This window comes from Acipenser ruthenus, chromosome 36, assembly GCF_902713425.1.
Source record: "Acipenser ruthenus chromosome 36, fAciRut3.2 maternal haplotype, whole genome shotgun sequence".
Lineage (NCBI taxonomy): Eukaryota > Metazoa > Chordata > Actinopteri > Acipenseriformes > Acipenseridae > Acipenser > Acipenser ruthenus.
Window position 1 is genome coordinate 8,282,772 of NC_081224.1, and position 19,705 is coordinate 8,302,476.

Below are 19,705 nucleotides of genomic sequence, written 5' to 3' on the forward strand. Positions count from 1 at the left end.
TCCAGTTCAAGACTCTTGTACTCGCCTACAGATGCCTTGACCAGACTGCACCCAGCTACCTCCAGACCCTCATCTCTCCCTACACCCCCACTCGACCTCTCCACTACTCCAGAAGACTGGCTGTACCTCCTCTACGCTCCCCTGCCTCCAGAGCCCGTTCCTTCTCCGCCCTTACCCCGCAGTGGTGGAATGACCTTCCTACAGATGTCAGGACTGCCCAGTCCCTGACCACCTTCCGGCGCCTCCTCAAGACTCACCTCTTCAGACAGCACCTGTAGAAACTCCTCTTTTCCATCTGGACACTTTATCACTCTTCCTTAAATGCACTTTTTTTTTAAATGCACTCTTATCCGCTCCCTATTTTACTGCATTTAGCCCTGTACTTTAGAGTACTGTAATCTGTCAAGTATCATTTCATCTGTAGTATTTTGTATTTAATTATATCCTGATATAACTATCACTGACACTGTTATCTGCTCCGTTATTGAATCGTATTTTGTCATATACTTGTACTTGCTAGAACCAAAGTGATTGTATTTTATCTTGCTCTTAACTGTATTAATACTTGTACTGTGATTCTTGAAATGTATTTTTGTTTACGACTGTAAGTCGCCCTGGATAAGGGCGTCTGCTAAGAAACAAATAATAATAATATTTGGAGTAGTGGTTAGGGGGGCTCTAGACTCTTGACCGGAGAGTCGTGGGTTCAAATCCCAGGTGGAGACACTGCTGATGCTGTATCCTTGAGCAAGGTACTTTATCCAGATTGCTCCAGTAAAAAAAAAAAAAAAACTGTATAAATGGGTACTGTAAGTCGCTTTGACTAAAAGCATCAGCCAAAATAAATGTAAGTCAATACAAAACAAAATAAAAAATGAATGTCTTGTACTGTACTGGGGATCTGAGCTCCACTGACTGTACTGGGGATCTGAGCTCCATTAACTACAGCACAGTCGAAAGAGCTGTATCTTTGTCTCCCCCTTGTGGAAAAAGCTGGTATGTCAATCTAACCCAGCTCGTCAGTGGAGAGACGGAATGTGAAATGGAGGGAGAAAGACGCAAACTCATAAAGGCGCACATGTCCATAGCAGGTAAGAGATTTTAAAGAAGGGAGGGATCAGTGATCATGTTAATACAGCTAATAAGATGTAAGATAGTGGATTTTAAAGAGAGGGGTCAATGATGATGTTAATTAAGACAATAGGAGGTGAGAGGATTGTTTTGATTGGTGTCTCTGCATTTAGGGTCCAGTTAGTACACTGTGGTCCCATTCTACCAGCCTCTCCCCACTGCAGCTGCACTGTACTACCATTGCCCCCTTAGTGTCAACAGTGAGCTATTTAGACTGTGCTGTAGTTAATGGATCCCAGATCTACAGTACAGTGCAGTTAATGGATATCAGATCCCTAGTACAGTACAGTTAATGTTGTAGCTTGCAGTATGTATGATTTGATGAGTATGATTTAGAGTAAAATGTGGGACCCAATAGAACATGAAGGAGTGGTGTTAGCTACACCCTTCACATATACAGTCACCTCCAAAATTATTGGCACCCTTGATAAAGATGAGCAAAAAAGACTCTATAAAATAAATAATCCCAGTACTGAGCTATAATGTAATTTTCCAACATGTGGAATATATTTGACTTTATTAATGATTCAATGGAATCAACCAAAATTACACATTTCTCAAATTATAAATTTATTTCCAAAAAATGTGTCACAATTATTGGCACCCTTGTTTTCAGTACTTTGTGCACCCTCCCCTTGCAAGGATAATGGCACTGTCTTCTATGTTTAATGAGATTGAAGAACACATTGGGAGGGATCTTAGACCATTCCTCCATACAGAATCTTTCCAGATCCTTGATATCCTTCGGTCTGCACTTATGGACTGCCCTCTTCAATTGAAACCACAGGTTTTCAATGGGGTTCAAGTCCGGAGACTGAGATGGCCATTGCAAAATGTTGGTTTTGTGGTCAATTAACCATTTCTTTGTGGATTTTGATGTGTGCTTGGGGTCATTGTCTTGCTGGAAGATCCACTTGCGGCCAAGTTTCAGCCTCCTGGCAGTGGCAACCAGGTTTTTGGCTAAAATGTCCTGGTACTGGGTAGAGTTCATGATGCCATTGACCTTAACAAGGGCCCCAGGACCAGTGGAAGCAAAACACCCCCATAACATCAAAGATCCACCACCATATTTTACAGTAGGTATGAGGTTCTTTTCTCACACGCATCCTTCTTTCGACGCCAAACCCACCGCTGGTGTGCATGGCAAAAGAGCTCTATTTTCGTCTCATCTGACCATAGCACCTGGTTCCAATCGAAGTGCCAATGCCGTTTAGCAAACTCCAGGTGCTTACGTTTGTTGGTTGCTCTCAATAAAGGATTTTTCTGTCAACCCTTCCAAATACCCTATTGGCGTGGAGGTGGCGTCTAATTGTAGATTTGGAGACTTGGTGACCACAAGATGCAACCAAGTTCTGTAATTCTCCAACTGTGGCCCTTGGATTTCCCTTTGCTTCCCGAACCATCCGCCTCACTGTGTGTGGGGGTAAGATACACTTGCGTCCTCTACCAGGCAAGTTTACCACTGTTCCAGTGGTTTTGAACTTCTTAATTATTGCCCTAATAGTGGTAAGTGGTATATTTAGTTTTTTAGCTATTGTTTTGTACCCATTGCCTGACTTATGAAGGTCAACAACCATTTGTCTCTTTTCATTTGTGAGTTCTTTGCCTTTCCCCATGGTGATGGATGACAAATGGATTTCATATGCGTGTTACCTCATTTTTATACGCCAGTGAAACAGGAAGCCTTGAAAGGCCACAATACAGTTCCTTAAGAATGGGATGAACTTAAAGAAGTAGAATGTTAATGCATATTTAATTTTTTTTTAATTTTATTTATAGGAATATTTAGGGGTGCCAATAATTCTGACACCTATCTTTTTGAGAAAATGTTTTATTATTTATTTCTTAGCAGACGCCCTTATCCAGGGCGACTTACAATTGTTACAAGATATCACATTATACAGATATCACATTATTTTTACATACAATTACCCATTTATACAGTTGGATTTTTACTGGAGCAATCTAGGTAAAATACCTTGCTCAAGGGTACAGCAGCAGGGTCCCCCACTGGGGATTGAACCCACAACCCTCCGGTCAAGAGTCAAGAGCCCTAACCACTACTTCACACTGCTGCCCTATTACTTGTTAATAAAAAAAAACCTTTTTTCTCTGAGCAATTGTATTAGAATAAAAGAATATAGTTTTCCCATATATTTGAGCATAAAATATAGCTCATTACCTGTGTTGTTTATTTTATACAGCCTTTTTTGCTCATCTTTATCAAGGGTGCCTGTATATATTACATGCAGAATGAGACTTGCGTGGTGATTTCTCAGATGTCTTTTGCCTCAGAGTTTTCTTTGTTCTGTTCTCTGACTAAATAAATACCACAGTATATTTGCCATTTTTTCTGTAATTCTAAGTGACAGAGATGAAAAAAAAGATTGTTGAGTGATTTAAATGCTGTTTCAGTTGTATGTTGACATTTTTACCTACAGAAACACTGTTTAGATCATTGTTACTATTAAGGCGTAGTAATATTAATAGATCAGGTAAGTAAGTTGGTCTATGATGTCATAGCCGTGCGGTAAGACAATTATTACCACAGTCATGTGATTTTGTTCAGCCAATCACAGCACTTAATTTATCCAAGCAATTTTATAAGGGAAGCTATATTACAGTACATGGGAAATGTATGAGATGGGATTTTCAAATACAGTGGTTAGTAATGTGAACATCCTGAAGTTAATACATCTGAAAGGTGTTTGAATGAACCCCCTTATTAGACAGACTGGCCAATACAATACAGTACAGTACAATACCATACAATACAATACAATACCATACAATACAATACAATACAATACAATACAATACAATACAATACAATACAATAGCAACAGCAAACATGAGTGCTGCGTAAATAGGAAACAAAGGCATATTTTATTTATTTATTTCAAAAAAACATCATTCCCATTTCATTTATGATGTTATGAAAACTAAGACTCATGCTCACCTGTGATTTACATTCTTCATTTTCCCCAGTCTTTAACATTATTGCAGAGTATCTGTAAGCTGTAAGGTTCAGCAAAGGTTATTGCTGATTAATTCAAAGATCATTAATTGACGTCAGAACTAGATTTAAACAAGAGTACTCAAGTAGAGTATTTTAAAAAAAAAAATCATAAAATGATAATAAAACAGTAGATTACATGCTGAATAATTCAGAGCTGCTTATTGACATTTTTTCTGTTTATGCAAAGCTGACAGCTTAGAAATGGATTTAACAAAGTGTACAAAGAGTATGATTTGAATTTTCATAAATACAAAAAGCAACTCTGTGATAGCGCTGACTGGGTGATACTTCTTGTATCTGGGACACCAGCCTCCTGCTGCTCCCAGGCTCTCTCCAAACAAAGGAATCAACTTCCCCATATACCAAGTGACTATTCTCCGATTAGCAATCAATTAACCAATTGAGTAATGGACTCAGCGTGCTTCAGGTGTGACAGGTGATACTCTACATTCTCTCTTGAAAGGGTTTTGCAGCCATCAGCATTTGAGCAAACGCCTCCAACAGCAGAGTTCCTTTTATTTGGTTAATTTTCTCCCCCTCGAAGTAGTTTGAAACCACAAGGACATTGCACATTGAAATTCTCATCTCCTTTGCTAACATTTCAATCTGAAAGAGAAATGAATAAAGTATTAGTTTAGAAAGAACAGCACATTTCAATGCCTGCTGCATGTGTCGTGTGAAACATGTTGTACTTGATGTCCTCCAGAAATACTCCACTGCGATTTTCATTTTTATTTTGCAGCTTTTCTCTCTCTATATTTCTTTGTTTTATTGCCACACAAACAATCGCTGTTGTATTAAAAATAAACACTTGAACATTTGGGTTGACCCTTGACCCATCCAAAAAGGATGACCGTTTTCTGGACGTTTGGATTTTACTGCATTTCACCAAAATCAGTTGATGTTTATAAGAAATGATTTTAACTTCATACAGTTATTCTTTCCTGTATCTAGTGTTTACTTGAAAAGAAAATCACCCATTTATCAGTTCAGGTCTAGTGCTACTTGGACTCTGGGAAACTAAATCTTCTTGAAGAGCCCTGGATTTTATTAGCGTATGTTACAATCCATGTTGATATTGTTTTGACTCACCTTTTGTTTTATATCTCTTCTCCTGTACAGACTTTTCAAATCCTCAGTCTTCTCAAAAAGTTCATCAACGCATGTAACAAGCAGCTGGCATGGTACTCCTGAAAAGTGATACATTATAAGTGTTTGTGTTATATAGCGTCTAGAGTGATAGTGGATAGAAAAAAAAGATCATGTTTCAGGTCAATCATCTCATTTAACAGACTTGATTAACACTAATCATCAACAACCTAATATTCCTTCACCCCTGTAGGAGGGGTTACCCAAGAAAAATGCTAATCAGGATCACTGAAAACAGGCCTATTTTTTTTTTTTAAATTTAGTGCCCAATTATTTTACCCCTAATTTGGAATCTTCAACTATCATCGTTTCTCCTCACCGAACAGCGATCTCCACCCAGCAGAGCAGATCTGAAGGTTCAGTGGGTATCCTCCTATCCCACAACCAAGCCAACTTCCTTTTCACACCCAGCAAACCGAGAGCGGATATCAGTGAGGTACTGACCTCTGGAGGACAAAGGCTAGCCCTGCAGATCTCTGCCCAGGCTTACCAGCTGTCTGGCCTGTAGAGTTCACTGTGGCTTGATGAGGACAGACAGTCCCTGCTGGTTTATCCCTCCCTAACCCGCTGGGAGCGTCAGATCCAATGCAACGCCCCCTTGGAGTCCCCATCACAGACCGTCTAACTGCGCACAGGCAGGATTTGAACCTGCTCTGTAGGACTCATCCTGCACGCCGTGTGGTACTGCTTTTGCCAGATGAGCCACTCGGGGACTCTCCACCAGACCTATTTAAGCAGTAATGTTCAACGCAGCAGTCATTACCAGCTAGATAATCTACCACAGTGAGCTGAAGGAAGGAGCACTTAACCAAACACAAGGTAAGTTATCTTCAGGTAATGACCACTGCAGAAGATATATTAAAACAATTGTTGGGGAAATGAGAAACTGTGGTGTACTTGTAAGGTGTGGTTTAAGGGTTTTACAGTAGTTTGGTCTGGGTCTGTTTAAAGCGAGTTTTAAGATCCTGTTAGTCTTTACAGGGTGTCTAACTGTGATAACACTTTACATGAAGTGACTCTAATTACTGTGTATTTATGTAGTAGATACTTAGTAGCAATGCATGTGTACTTACATGTATGCATAATATAATCCTAACCCTATCTCATCCTATCATCAACCCTAATCATAACTACACCTTACCCTAACACACCTAACCCGTACCCTTTTCTGATACAATTGTGCACTTGTATCAAGTACATTGTAGTTATGGACACTGTAATTGTGTAAGTACACAGACGTTTATTAGGTAACTACAATGTAAATAAACAAGAGTCACACTTAGAGATGGATTTGCTAAGTGGCACGTACAAATTCTAATTGGCATACAAATTGGGCATGAGCACAGTATTTATTCTATTCTCAACAGGTGAAGATGTTTACCTGGTGGCAGCTGCAGGGATATATAATATATATGAGAGAGAGAAAGCAAGAGAAGGAGGAAAAGAAACAAAACAAAATAAAAAACAAAAAAATTGTATATCGAGCACATAAAGTATATATATATATACACACACACACACGCACACACACACACACACACAGGAATTGGCACACACAATGCTAATGATATATTACCAGTCTCTGTGAGCATTCCAATGAATTCTTTATAAAACTGAATCAAGGCCAGATTTTCAGCGCTGTGAATTGATATAACCAACACAACACAGTGGATTTTGTCTCCTTCCATTGAGCTTTTTGTTTTCAGAATATCGTCAAACTAAAAAATAAAAACAAAAATAAGTTTTAGAAAACAGTTACCATTTCTCAAAAGATACTTAAAATATTACCAAGAAAAGTCAATTTTAAAAGAGATTATTACAATTTTCTTTTTAATGCCTCCAGTTAGTCATCTATATGCATTGAGAAGCCGATTAGCTATTCAGGGACTGAGGTCTATTAAAATGACCTGCTGGGAATAAATGAACTGACTTATTAAGTATGGTTAATTGCTGTGGTTTTAACTCACACAGTTTTAGCAATAGTTTAAGTAATAATAGGGAGAATTACCCCCCCCTCCCAAAAAAAAAGCATGATGCAAAGATACGTGTAAAAAAATCAAGTCCAGCATGCTACATTTGCCATTAAAAAATTAGTTAAGGCTGTTTGAAAGTTGTATCTACTTCTGGCATGAATCTGAATTTTAAAAGGAGCTGAAAGTCACAATATATGGGCAGCAGTGTGGAGTAGTGTTTAGGGCTCTGGACTCTTGACTGGAGGGTCATGGGTTCAATCCCAGGTGGGGGACACTGCTGCTGTACCCTTGAGCAAGGTACTTTACCTAGATTGCTCCAGTAAAAACCCAACTGTATAAATGGGTAATTGTATGTAAAAATAACGTGTAAAAAATAATGTAATTGTATGTAAAAATAATGTGATATCTTGTAACAATTGTAAATTGCCCTGGATAAGGGCGCCTGCTAAGAAATAAATAATAGTAATAATAATAAATGAGCTGAAAGCATTAGTTGTGAATGCATGGTGTGTTTGTTTCTCTGTATGCCACTGTAAATGATGGAAGAGAGAACTGTATTCACTTGCATTGCATCATACTGTGTAAAAATAGTATTCAATGATGTTACAGCTGCTGAGCCACTCAAAGGAGCCAATGCACTTTCAAAATGCTTTCTACAAGTCTTTTACACATCATTGCATTAACATTACTTACATACCTTTGAGCCTTCAGCCACTTCACCATCTATGATCTTTAATATTTTCATGGCATTTTCTGTTTTCTCCAATTCAAATCCTGCTGTATCAAAGATTTTGATCTTCTCAGTGAATTTGTGGCATCTTAGCTGCAAAGAAATTATACAATGCTCATATTTATTATCCTTATGCATTGATATTATGTGCAACTTGCTATAGGTATAGGTAAATTAACACACAAGCCCAGAAAACCCAAATTAACAAAGTGATACAAAACTTGCTCGACTGCACCACCCCCAGGTTAAATATAGAGCAGAAGGAACTCAATCTGGTCTTTTAACATGAAGTACTTAACCACATTCCGACAACTGCAAACACTTTTCAATGAAATAAAAAGTAGTGAGACATGAATTACAAAAGTGCAATTTTTTTTTACAAGTAACAAAAGAATGCATTTAGCATAAACTGTTTTTTTTTGTTTGTTTTCTTTAAAAATCAAACACATATATGGTGGATTATGAGTTACAAATTTAAAAAAAAAAACTGTTATGAGGCTCGCTTCAGAACCATAGACAAAAATGAGTTAGGGACACGTCAGGCACAGATCTCCTATCACCAAAGCAGGGGCGGATCCAGACTGTCATGAAGGGGGGATACCTGATACAAAACATACCGTTAAAGTAAATAATATATTGACATTTTTAATGAAAGAGGAGGGTCCGGACCCCCAGGACCCCCCCCCCCCCCCCCCCATGCAAAGGTGCCTAAATGAAGAAAGAAACACACCGTGCAGCAATCAAACAAAACAGAAAAAACAAACGTTAATACAAGCTAGAAAAATCAGTGATCCAAAGAATCTAAAACGTGACAAATCAAAATGAATAAATCATGCAAACCATACGTAATAAATACCAAAAATAAATGAATAAAAATAAACAAAGCAACACCCTTCACTACAGATCCCCACACCTGCGAGAGAAGGGAAACGTGCGCCCGAAAACTGGACTGGAAACACCTCGGTTTATTCTATGCAGCAATACAGACAAACACTCAGTTTAGCGAGACTTCACTATTTATCGGGTGTTCTCGATTTACAGACCTAAACACAAGCAAGAGCACACAATAGAATTATATATCGCACACATTTTTGAAAAATATACAAAACAAAAATAGAACCCTAGAAAACAGTGTCTGGTACTAATCCTTATTTCCTGGAGGCTTTAGGTCCGGTATCACCACACGTCTTGTCCTGACAACGCAAACCCTCACCTCAGACCTGTCAACTCTCTCTTATTTACCGGGAGTCAGTCCAAGACAGCTCCCAGGACAGACTTTTTCCTGTATTTTACACATAATTTGAAAAGGAATTTTCTTTGATAACAGTTCAAGTTCTAAAATCATGGTGACCGCAGTGCAATACCGGAATATATTTTTCAGGATTTGGGACCCAGGGGATCCCAGTGGCATGCATGCATTCAGGGTGCGAGTGAGCACGGTGCTGGAGCTAGTCATAGTAGTACACGTTACCACTTACAATGGCTTTCTGTGCGACAAGTGCAACTGCTCCGGTTAAAAAACACAAGTATTAACACTAGAACCGCCATAGTTTCTGACTAACTAGAACCGCTGCGCACGTCAATTTGATGTTTACATTTTTAAACAGCTTTGATATGAAAATTAAAGAGAAACTATCGGATAAAACTCAAAAGACTTATTCATGAACATCATATCTAACATTTGCAGAGCAGAAACACCGTATTTAAACATAAAAGGCCCGCTAAATCCTAAAACATCCAATATATCACTCTCCAAAGCTAAAATATAATTCCTATACCTTATAGCAATGCATCAATATAAATGAGATATAAATTCAAACTTGTTCTTACCTTCCACTGTATTAAATGAGTCGGTGTGATTTTCTTGATTATTAAAAAGTTGCCTGGACATATTGTAAGCCTAGTGCACAAAGAAAACCACTTACAGGAGTTTAAAACATCTCTGTACTCCTTAAACGTCTCCCCTGAGTTTAAGAGTGTGCTCAGAGCAATAATAGAGCTCTGTGAAGTTGCCCCCCCCTACAAACAGCACAAACTTTGAGTCATATATCATTCGTTTAAAACAAATGTTTGTGCCACTATAGTTTTTAAGATATTAACAATTATTTTTTTGGGCAGTGACGTCACTCAGCCCCCCTGCAATACCAGAATTGAACCAAACTTTCCTCATTCGTTTGTGCCGGTTTGTGCTGTTGAAACAAATGTTTTTGCTATTATTGTTTCTGAGTTATTAATAATATGCTTTTCGGGCTGACGTCACTCAGCCACCGCCACACAACGTGCTGCAATAAGCGCAGCACCTGCACATTCTGAAGTGAACGCCAGTAAGCCTGGCCAGGCATTCTAGTTCACTGTCAATGCATCTTTTTCAGCTCCATATATTCTTTTTGTTGTTGCCTAGTTTTTTTTAACTCCTTTGCCATGAGGTATAATTCATGTTTTACTATCTTATTATATTAGGGTTAATACGGTAATTTTCTGGCTATGCATGGTTGTATGTGGCCCCGTCTTATCCGTAGTTGGGGGTGGAGATTCCTTTGTTTTGGGAGCATGTTACTGGTAAGGTATAAAAGCACAAAAAAGCCAGGTATGGGGACTCCCTGTTCCTTCTATGGATGACAAACGTAGTTGGTTTCCAAAACCTTATAAAAGTGTTAGCCTGTGTTTTGCGTGCAGCTATTTTTTTTTTTACTTTTTTCCCCTATGTTTTCAGTATGTGTTGGGACTAAGAATAGCGCTGCAAACATGCAGTTATACCAACACGCAGCTCTTGTTTCACGTGCCGTTCTAACAACCCCTCGGTTTGATTTGCTACTTTGTATCACTGTTCAATTGCTATGGACCAAGAATAAGTTTCAACCTTATGAGATTTCCGGTGTGATATGAACTGGAGGAGCTGCACAGCAGATTCACTGTGACCGGGTGAGATCAATCCTTTTTTATTTCTGCTGGATATTGGATATTACAAATATATATTTTTGATTGGCCATTCTGTTTTTGTTTGAAGAGTGGTTTTCTTTTTGTTGTTTTATTGGATATCTTTTTGTTATTTTTTGGGAACTGTATTGGACTTTTTTTTTTTTTTTTGTACTTTTTGCTATAAGACCGGGACTAAAACATTGATGTGCAACTATTTCTGTGTAGATGTAAAGTGCAGCCGTGTAGATTTTTGAATAAGCAGTCTAATTATTTAGAGGCATATCTTTAGTTTGCTTCTGTTTCTGTAGTAATGGTTTGCAATTAACGGTCCTTCTAAACGGTATTATGCATGTAGCTATTAAAACACATGATATATAAATGTATCTTTTCTACCAGCTGCAATGATTGGTTTATTTAACATTGAAATGGTGGTTTGTGCTTGAAAGTTTTCTGATACTGTTTAAGTCCTACTATACTGATTTCTCCATGTACACACATTTCATTACTGCTATATTTGCTAATAGTAGTATCTAATAAACAGATCCTGTTGAAGTTTACTCTCTTGGTTCCTGTGAAATCCTTGTTTTATGCTGTACTGATTTACTTGCTGGGGCCGCAGTATTTGGTGTTTTATCCTCTGTGTCAGTATACTCCTATGACCTAGGTGTTTAGTTATTTTATACTAGGTAAGTTTGTTACAGATTGATAAGTGAGTCTAAATGCTAGTTTGCTAATGACTTCAGCTGCTGTTTGTAGTAATACATTTTCTAAACTGTTTGAGCTGTGGTAGATTGAAATCTATTTTGATAGCGTGTAAACTGGACCAGCTCTAGACCTGCAGGACAGTATAAATTGGCAAACAGTGTCTTAGAACGCCAGCCGTTCTAAGCGCCAGCCAGTCTAAGGGCCACACGTCCAAGGGCAGTCTGAGCTGTGACAGTCTAAGGGCCACATGTCCAAGGGCAGTCTGAGCTGTGACAGTCTAAGGGCCACACGTCCAAGGGCAGTCTGAGCTGTGGCAGTCCGAGCAAGGACCTTTTCCCAATCTCTCCCAATGGCGACTACAGGCCTCATTCCTACTCTGACACCTAACGTCTGGATCCCCTGGACAAAGCGTGCTCACTCTTTCTCCTCTCCTAGAATAAACACTGGTAAGTACCTGCTCCAGATACCGCTACTAACTCCTTCTCCCCTACACTGCCTGCTTTTTCAATTGTCATCCTCTGACTAACAAATCTCTGCTTCTTACTGAACTTGTAACTGATGCTAATCTTGATCTTCTCTGTCTAACTGAAACCCGGCACTCTATAAACGATGTGCACTTACTACATCTAGCCACCCCAAATGGCTATTCTCTCTTTGACAAGCCTCGTCTCACTGGCCAAGGCAGGGGCTGTTATTGCTAAATCTGTGCTCGCTTTCTCAGTTGAGCAATTTGAGCATCTCGTAATCAAGCTCTCCTCTCCCATGTCCGTCACTTATCTACCGTCCACCAGACAATTACGGCTTTTATTGCTGAGTTTTCGGTATTCTTCTCCCTCGTCTGCACTTCTACTGACAAAATCCAACTCCTAGGTGACTTCAACATTCATGTCGACTAGCCTTCTTCACCTCTAGTGACTGACTTCATCAAGCTCCTGGACTGTCTTGGGCTATCTCAATCTGTCAACGTCCGCACTGACATCCGTGGATACACCCTGGATCTGCTCATCACCAGAGGACTTAACCTCTCCAATCTCTCCATCTCAGATATCTCACGCTGACTATTTCTTAATCAGTTTTAATATTAATCTTAAAGCACCTAAATCCTCTAAAACCCGCAGAATGTGTCTCTTCATACCCTCTAACTGGCACTCTCCCATCCTTGGTTGACAATGTGGTGACCCTCTACAACGCCCCCTTACTCAGATCATTGAAACCATTGCCCCGCTTACAATAAGAACGGTGAGGAAAAATCACACCTGCCCATGGTACAACTGTAAGTCGCCCTGGGTAAGTGCGTCTCCTAAGAAATAAATAAATAATAATACACCCTTGAACTTCGAGTGCTTAAGTCTGCCTGCCGCAAGCTTGAGTGCAAGTGGAGGTCATCTGGATTAACGGTTCACAGAGAGATCTGGACCGACCATCTTGGTAGCTACTGGTGTGCACTCCCTGCTGCCAGGGTGAAGTACTTCTCTGAAATCATAACTATGGGACACAGTAAACCCAATATTCTCTTTAAGACCATTGACCAAATCCTACATCCAGCCACCAACAGATCCATCTCCCATTCATCCTCCTCTCTTACCTGTCATGATTTTGCCTCCTTCTTTCAGAAACAAAATTGACAACATCTATTCTACGCTCTCTTGCCACAAACACAGTTTTGTACTTGACCACCTTGACTTGCCTCCAGTTACCCCTCCTGCTCTCTCCTCCTTCTATCCTCTCTCCATTACTGATGTTTCCGGCCAACTGTTGAAATCAACTACTGCCACATGCCCCTTGGACCCCTGGTAGACTAATCTGGTCTGTCTCTGTGTTTCTGATCTTGCTCCTTCCATTATGCACACTCTCAACCTGTCCCTGGATTCAGACTCAGTTCCTGCTGCCCTCAAGCTTGCCCGAGTAACACCAGTACTCAAACCCTCCCTTGACCCGGCTGTCTTATTTAATTTCCGTCCAATCCTCCTTTTCCCTCCAAAATTCTCGAAAGGGCTGTAGCCAGCCAGCTGATGAAACATCTCATGGATAACAATCTGCTTGAATCTCTGCAGTCTGTCTTCCTGCCGCATCAAGTACTGAAACTGCTGCTTTTGATACTATAGATCATAGCATTCTTCTTGACCGCCTTCAGAAGTATGCTGGTATCTCTGGAACCTGTCTCTCCTGGATGTCATCTTACCTATCTGGACGCATGCAGTTTTCTATGCTGGATGCAGTGGTGATGCAAACCCAGTCATTTGTCTGGCTCTCGGCTTGCATTCAAGACATCGATGCCGGAATGTCTGCCAGTTTTCTTCAGCTCATCAACAGATTGCAGCTAGTTCAGAATGCCACCGCCAGGATCCTTACCAGATGTAAAAAACGTGAACACATTACCCCCCGTCTTGCACAACTGCACTGGCTACCTGTAGGGTTCAGGATTATTTTCAAAATTCTCCTGCTCACATACAATGCCCTTCATCACACAGGTCCAGAGTATCTCTTCAACCTGCTGACCCGCTATGTCCCTGCCCACAAGCTGAGGTCCTCCGACTCTGGCCTGTTTTTTTTATCCACAAGCAAAAGGGCACCACACCATGAAAACACACTTTTAGCTTATTTTACTATATATATATATATATATATATATATATATATATATATATATATATATATATATATATATATATATATATATAAGAACATAAGGAAGTTTACAAACGAGAGGAGGCCATTCAGCCCATCTTGCTCGTTTGGTTATTAGTAGCTTATTGATCCCAGAATCTCATCAAGCAGCTTCTTGAAGGATCCCAGGGTGTCAGCTTCAACAACATTACTGGGGAGTTGGTTCCAGACCCTCACAATTCTCTGTGTAAAAAAGTGCCTCCTATTTTCTGTTCTGAATGCCCCTTTATCTAATCTCCATTTGTGACCCCTGGTCCTTGTTTCTTTTTTCATGTCAAAAAAGTCCCCTGGGTCGACATTGTCTATACCTTTTAGGATTTTGAATGTTTGAATCAGATCACTGCGTAGTCTTCTTTGTTCAAGACTGAATAGATTCAATTCTTTTAGCCTGTCTGCATACGACATGCCTTTTAAACCCGGGATAATTCTGGTTGCTCTTCTTTGCACTCTTTCTAGAACAGCAATATCCTTTTTGTAATGAGGTGACCAGAACTGAACACAATATTCTAGGTGAGGTCTTACTAATGCATTGTAAAGTTTTAACATTACTTCCCTTGATTTAAATTCAACACTTTTCACAATATATCCGAGCATCTTGTTGGCCTTTTTTATAGCTTCCCCACATTGTCTAGATGAAGACATTTCTGAGTCAACATAAACTCCTAGGTCTTTTTCATAGTTCCCTTCTTCAATTTCAGTATCTCCCATATGATATTTATAATGCACATTTTTATTGCCTGTGTGCAGTACCTTACACTTTTCTCTATTAAATGTCATTTGTCATGTGTCTGCCCAGTTCTGAATACTGTCTAGATCATTTTGAATGACCTTTGCTGCTGCAACAGTGTTTGCCACTCCTCCTATTTTTGTGTCGTCTGCAAATTTAACAAGTTTGCTTACTATACCAGAATCGAAATCGTTAATGTATATTAGGAATAGCATATATATATATATATATATATATATATATATATATATATATATATATATATATATATATATATTACACACATACAGTGCCGTGAAAAAGTATTTGCCCCCTGTCTGATTTTCTGCATTTTTGCACATTTATTTGGTCAGATTTTTTGTGGGTTGTAGTAGTATATAGAGGGAGTCTGAGAGAAAATAATGACACCAAAATTTGGTGCTTCTTTTATTTGTTTGGTGTGCAAGGTAATCAAACATGCAATCTTCAGGTGTGAAAGTTATTGCCCCCCTAGTTAACTCAACCCAATTAAAGGGATAATTAGGGTCAGCTGTTTGAGTACTTTGGTTAACAACCAGGCTTGCCCAATATAAATCTGACTCTGATGGTAACTTTGGCCCTTACCATCAGAGTGAAGTTGTCAGCACACAGGTTCTAGAGGCACATCATGCCACGAACAAAAGAAATTCCTGAAGACCTCTGGGGAGATGTTGATGCCCATCAGTCTGGAAACGGTTACAAAGCCATTTTTAAGGCTCGGGCTCCACCGAACCACAGTCAGAGCCACATTGTCCAAATGGAGAAAGTTTGGGATAGTAGTGAATCTTCCCAGGAGTGGCCGTCCTGCGAAAATCTCTCCAAGAACAAGGCGTAAAATCGTCCAGGAAGTCACAAAGAACCCTAGAACAACATCCAGGGATCTGAAGGCCTCTCTCACCTCGGCTAAGGTCAGTGTTCATGTCTCCACCATCAGAAAGACACTGGGCAAAAATGGGATTCATGGCTGAGTAGCAAGGCGGAAACCATTGCTCACTAAGAAGAACATGAATGCTCGTCTCAAGTTTGCCAAAAAGCACCTGGATGATCCTCGAGTTCTGGAACAATGTTCTATGGACAGATGAGTCAAAAGTGGAACTTTTTGGCCGACATGGGCCCCGTTTATGTCTGGCGAAAACCAAACACTGCATTCCACAGTAAGTACCTCATACCAACGGTCAAGCATGGATGGTGATAGTGTCATGGTTTGGGGATGCTTTGCTGCATCAGGACCTGGACGTCTTGCCATCATTGAAGGAACCATGAATTCTGCTCTGTATCTGAGAATTCTACAGGAGAATGTCAGGCCATCCGTCCGTGAGCTGAAGCTGAAGCGCAGCTGGTTCATGCAGCAAGACAATGATCCGAAACACACAAGCAAGTCTACATCAGAATGGTTGAAGAACAAGTAATTTAAAGTTTTGGAATCACCTAGTCAAAGTCCAGACCTAAACCCCATTGAGATGTTGTGGCAGGACCTGAAACTAACAGTTCATGCTCGAAAACCCACAAATGTCACTGAGTTGAAGCAGTTCTGCATGGAGGAGTGGGCCAAAATTCGTCCACGGCGCTGTGAGAGACTAATCAATAACTACAGGAAGCGTTTGGTTGCAGTTATTGCTGCTAAAGGTGGCGTAACCAGTTACTGAGTCTAACGGGGCGATTTACTTTTTCACACGGGGGCATTGGGTGTTGCATAACTTTATTTAATAAATAAATGAAATATGTATCAAGTTGTTGTGTTATTTGTTCACTCAGGGTCCCTTTTATCAAATATTAGGTTTTGGTTGAAGATCTGATAACATTCAGTGTCAAAAATATGCAAAAATGCAGAAAATCAGACGGGGCAAATACTTTTTCACGACACTGTGTGTAATTATATATATATATATATATATACATACAGTACCAGTCAAAAGTTTGAGTACACCTGCTTGAAACCAGGTTTTTCATGATTATCTATGCTTTTAACTGTATAAACTTGTCTATAAACACTTAATATTTCATTATATGATACGTGTACTTATTTAAGCTGATAATCATAAGTGAATTGCATTCAAAAATTTTATTTTTAAATGAAAATGTAAATCTTGTCAATTTCAATGAAATGGTCACCCAAAGCAAGGGGATTTCAGTCTGAAGCCCAAGTCAGTTAAAAGTCTGAAATGTGTATAACACGGTGTTAGAACACTGGCCTAAGTATAAAAGTGTCTTTGTTAGATGTTCTCCGAGTTAACTAGCATGTTACCCAATTAACCTTTTGTCACCAATTATTGTTAACAGGTGAGGGTCCATGATTACTATAAATATAGGTAGCATAGGCACAAGTTTGTCATTCCTGAATGTAAGGAAGCAGAAAATGGCAAAATACGCTCAGTTAAGCAAAGAAAAAAGTCTGTAATTACTTTAAGATATGAAGGTCAATCTTTAAGACAAATCGCAAGAACTTTGCAAGTGTCTGTAACTGCTGTGGCCAAGACCATCAAACGATTTGAAGAAACTGACACTCATGAGGACCGAACAAGGTCAGGCAGGCCAAGGGTGACCTCAGAATCAGAGAACAAGTTCATTCGAGTCATAAGTCTGTGAAACCGGCGATTAACTGCCCCTGAAATACAAGCTCAGCTAAATGCTACTAGAAGTACAGATGTTTCAACATCAACTGTTCAGAGGAGATTGCGTGAAGCTGGCCTAACTGGAAGAATTGCTGCAAAGAAACCATTGTTAAGAGTGCAGAATAAGAGGAAGAGACTTGCCTGGGCCAAAAAACACAGAAACTGGACGTTTGAGGAGTGGAAGTCGGTCTTATGGACCGATGAGTCAAAATTTGAAATATTTGGGTCCAACCGCCGAGTATTTGTAAGACGCAGAGAGGGTGAGCGCATGAGTTCTGCATGTGTGGTTCCCACTGTCAAGCATGGAGGAGGCAGTGTCATGGTCTGGGATTGCTTTGCTGGTGACAGAGTTGGCGATCTTTACCAAGTCCATGGCAAGCTCAACCAGCATGGCTATCATAGCATACTTCAGAGGCATGCCATTCCATCAGGATTACGGCTAGTTGGGCAGTCCTTCATTCTTCAGCAAGATAATGACCCGAAACACACCTCAAAGTTGTGCAAGAACTATCTGGCGAAGAAGGAAAGTGAAGGACAACTCAATCTAATGACCTGGCCTGCCCATTCTCCAGACCTCAATCCCACAGAACTTGTATGGGACGAATTGGACAGAAGAGTCAAAGCAAAGCTACTTCTGGGAGTTGCTGCAGAAGAGCTGGGAAGACATGTCGGGTGATTTCCTGTTGAAACTTGTTAACCGAATGCCTCGTGTTTATGAGGCTGTTATTAAGGGAAAGGGTGGCTATTTTGAGGAATCCAAGATTTAGAGACAATTTTCAATTTTCTTGAACATTGCTTTGATACTCCTTATGTTTTGTTTTGTATATTGTAACACGTGTTTTCATTTTCAAGTATTTACAGAAACATATACAATGTAAAACATTGTCAATTATGAAAAAAACCTAGTTTCCAGCAAGTGTACTCAAACTTTTGACTGGTACTGTATATATGTGTGTGTGTGTATATATATATATATATATATATATATATATATATATATATATATATATATATATATATATATATAAGACAGTGTAGTCTGGGGAGAACACAGAACTACACCTCCCAGAAGGACACAGGCTGAAAAGCCCTAATTTAATTGTTTTATTAGTTATCACCTGCACCTGGCTGTTATTGTAAATTAGAGCCAGGTGCAGGGTATAAAAAGAGAGCAGCCAGTCCCTTCAGGGCTGCTGCTGTGTGGAGGGGCCCGGTTGACTGTAAAATACAAAAGGTACTGCGTGAAACCTTTCAGTTGTGTTTGTGTAAACAGCTTAGCTGTCCGGCTTCGTTAGAGTGAATGTTTAGTTAGTGCTCCGAAGGAGCTAGGTGTTTGTTTTGTTTTATTTATTTTGTATAATTAAAAGTGCGAGTCAGAGCTTAAAATTCAAATTCTGTGTGTTGGGTCGTGATTTGGAAGGGAAAAGAACCTGAGAGAGTCTCTGGGTCACAAAAAAATAAATAAATACATTATATATATATATATATATGCTGTCAATTAATCGCAGTTAATTTATGTGATTTAACTAAAAAACCTAAATGCGTTAATTTTAACGCTTGTTAATCGCAGTCCTGTTTTGATCCTCTTAACTTCCCGTACTTCATTGTCTGCTGCTGCACTGTTGAGTGGACCAAAAGTGTGTAGCTGCAGAACGAAGGCTCCCACAGCATAGCTCTCGCAGGGAGCTCACACAGGGTAGTGCTGCGTGCGCAACTGGGAGCCTTCGTTCTGCAGCAATACCCCTCTCGAGTGGACTCGAGATCACAATGACTAAAATTAAAGGTGAAATAAAGAGAGACGTACCATCAATTTCCATTTGTTCTGTTATTTCTCGACATGTGCCGTACTTTTTATTGTCTTAATAACCACGGACACGGGCATCATAAAGCAATTATATTTTTTGACTTTAATAATTCTCTTGTTTTTTTTGTTTGTTTTAATTTCTGTGGTAATCTCTGCGTGAGCGAGACACTGACAATCTGACAGCCACTACCTTTGACCTTATTTCTGATTGGTCCATTGCGACGCGAACAGAGCGTAGCAAAATACAAATG

General features: G+C 39.6%; 1 protein-coding gene across 3 annotated transcripts in view; it reads right to left on the bottom strand.

Moving 5' to 3' along the window:
* Positions 1 to 2,908: 2,908 nt before the first annotated feature.
* Positions 2,909 to 19,705, bottom strand: part of LOC131706680 (interferon-induced protein 44-like) — a 67,642-nt gene continuing 50,845 nt past the window's right edge. For all 3 annotated transcript variants that reach the window (XM_059008250.1, XM_059008248.1, XM_059008249.1), the window contains 4 exons: positions 7,970 to 8,095; positions 6,876 to 7,017; positions 5,243 to 5,340; positions 2,909 to 4,756 (listed from right to left, as the gene is read on the bottom strand). In XM_059008250.1, coding sequence (XP_058864233.1) covers positions 4,595 to 4,756; positions 5,243 to 5,340; positions 6,876 to 7,017; positions 7,970 to 8,095 — 528 coding nt within the window. In that variant the 3' untranslated portion in view covers positions 2,909 to 4,594. The remainder of the gene's footprint in view (positions 4,757 to 5,242; positions 5,341 to 6,875; positions 7,018 to 7,969; positions 8,096 to 19,705) is intronic.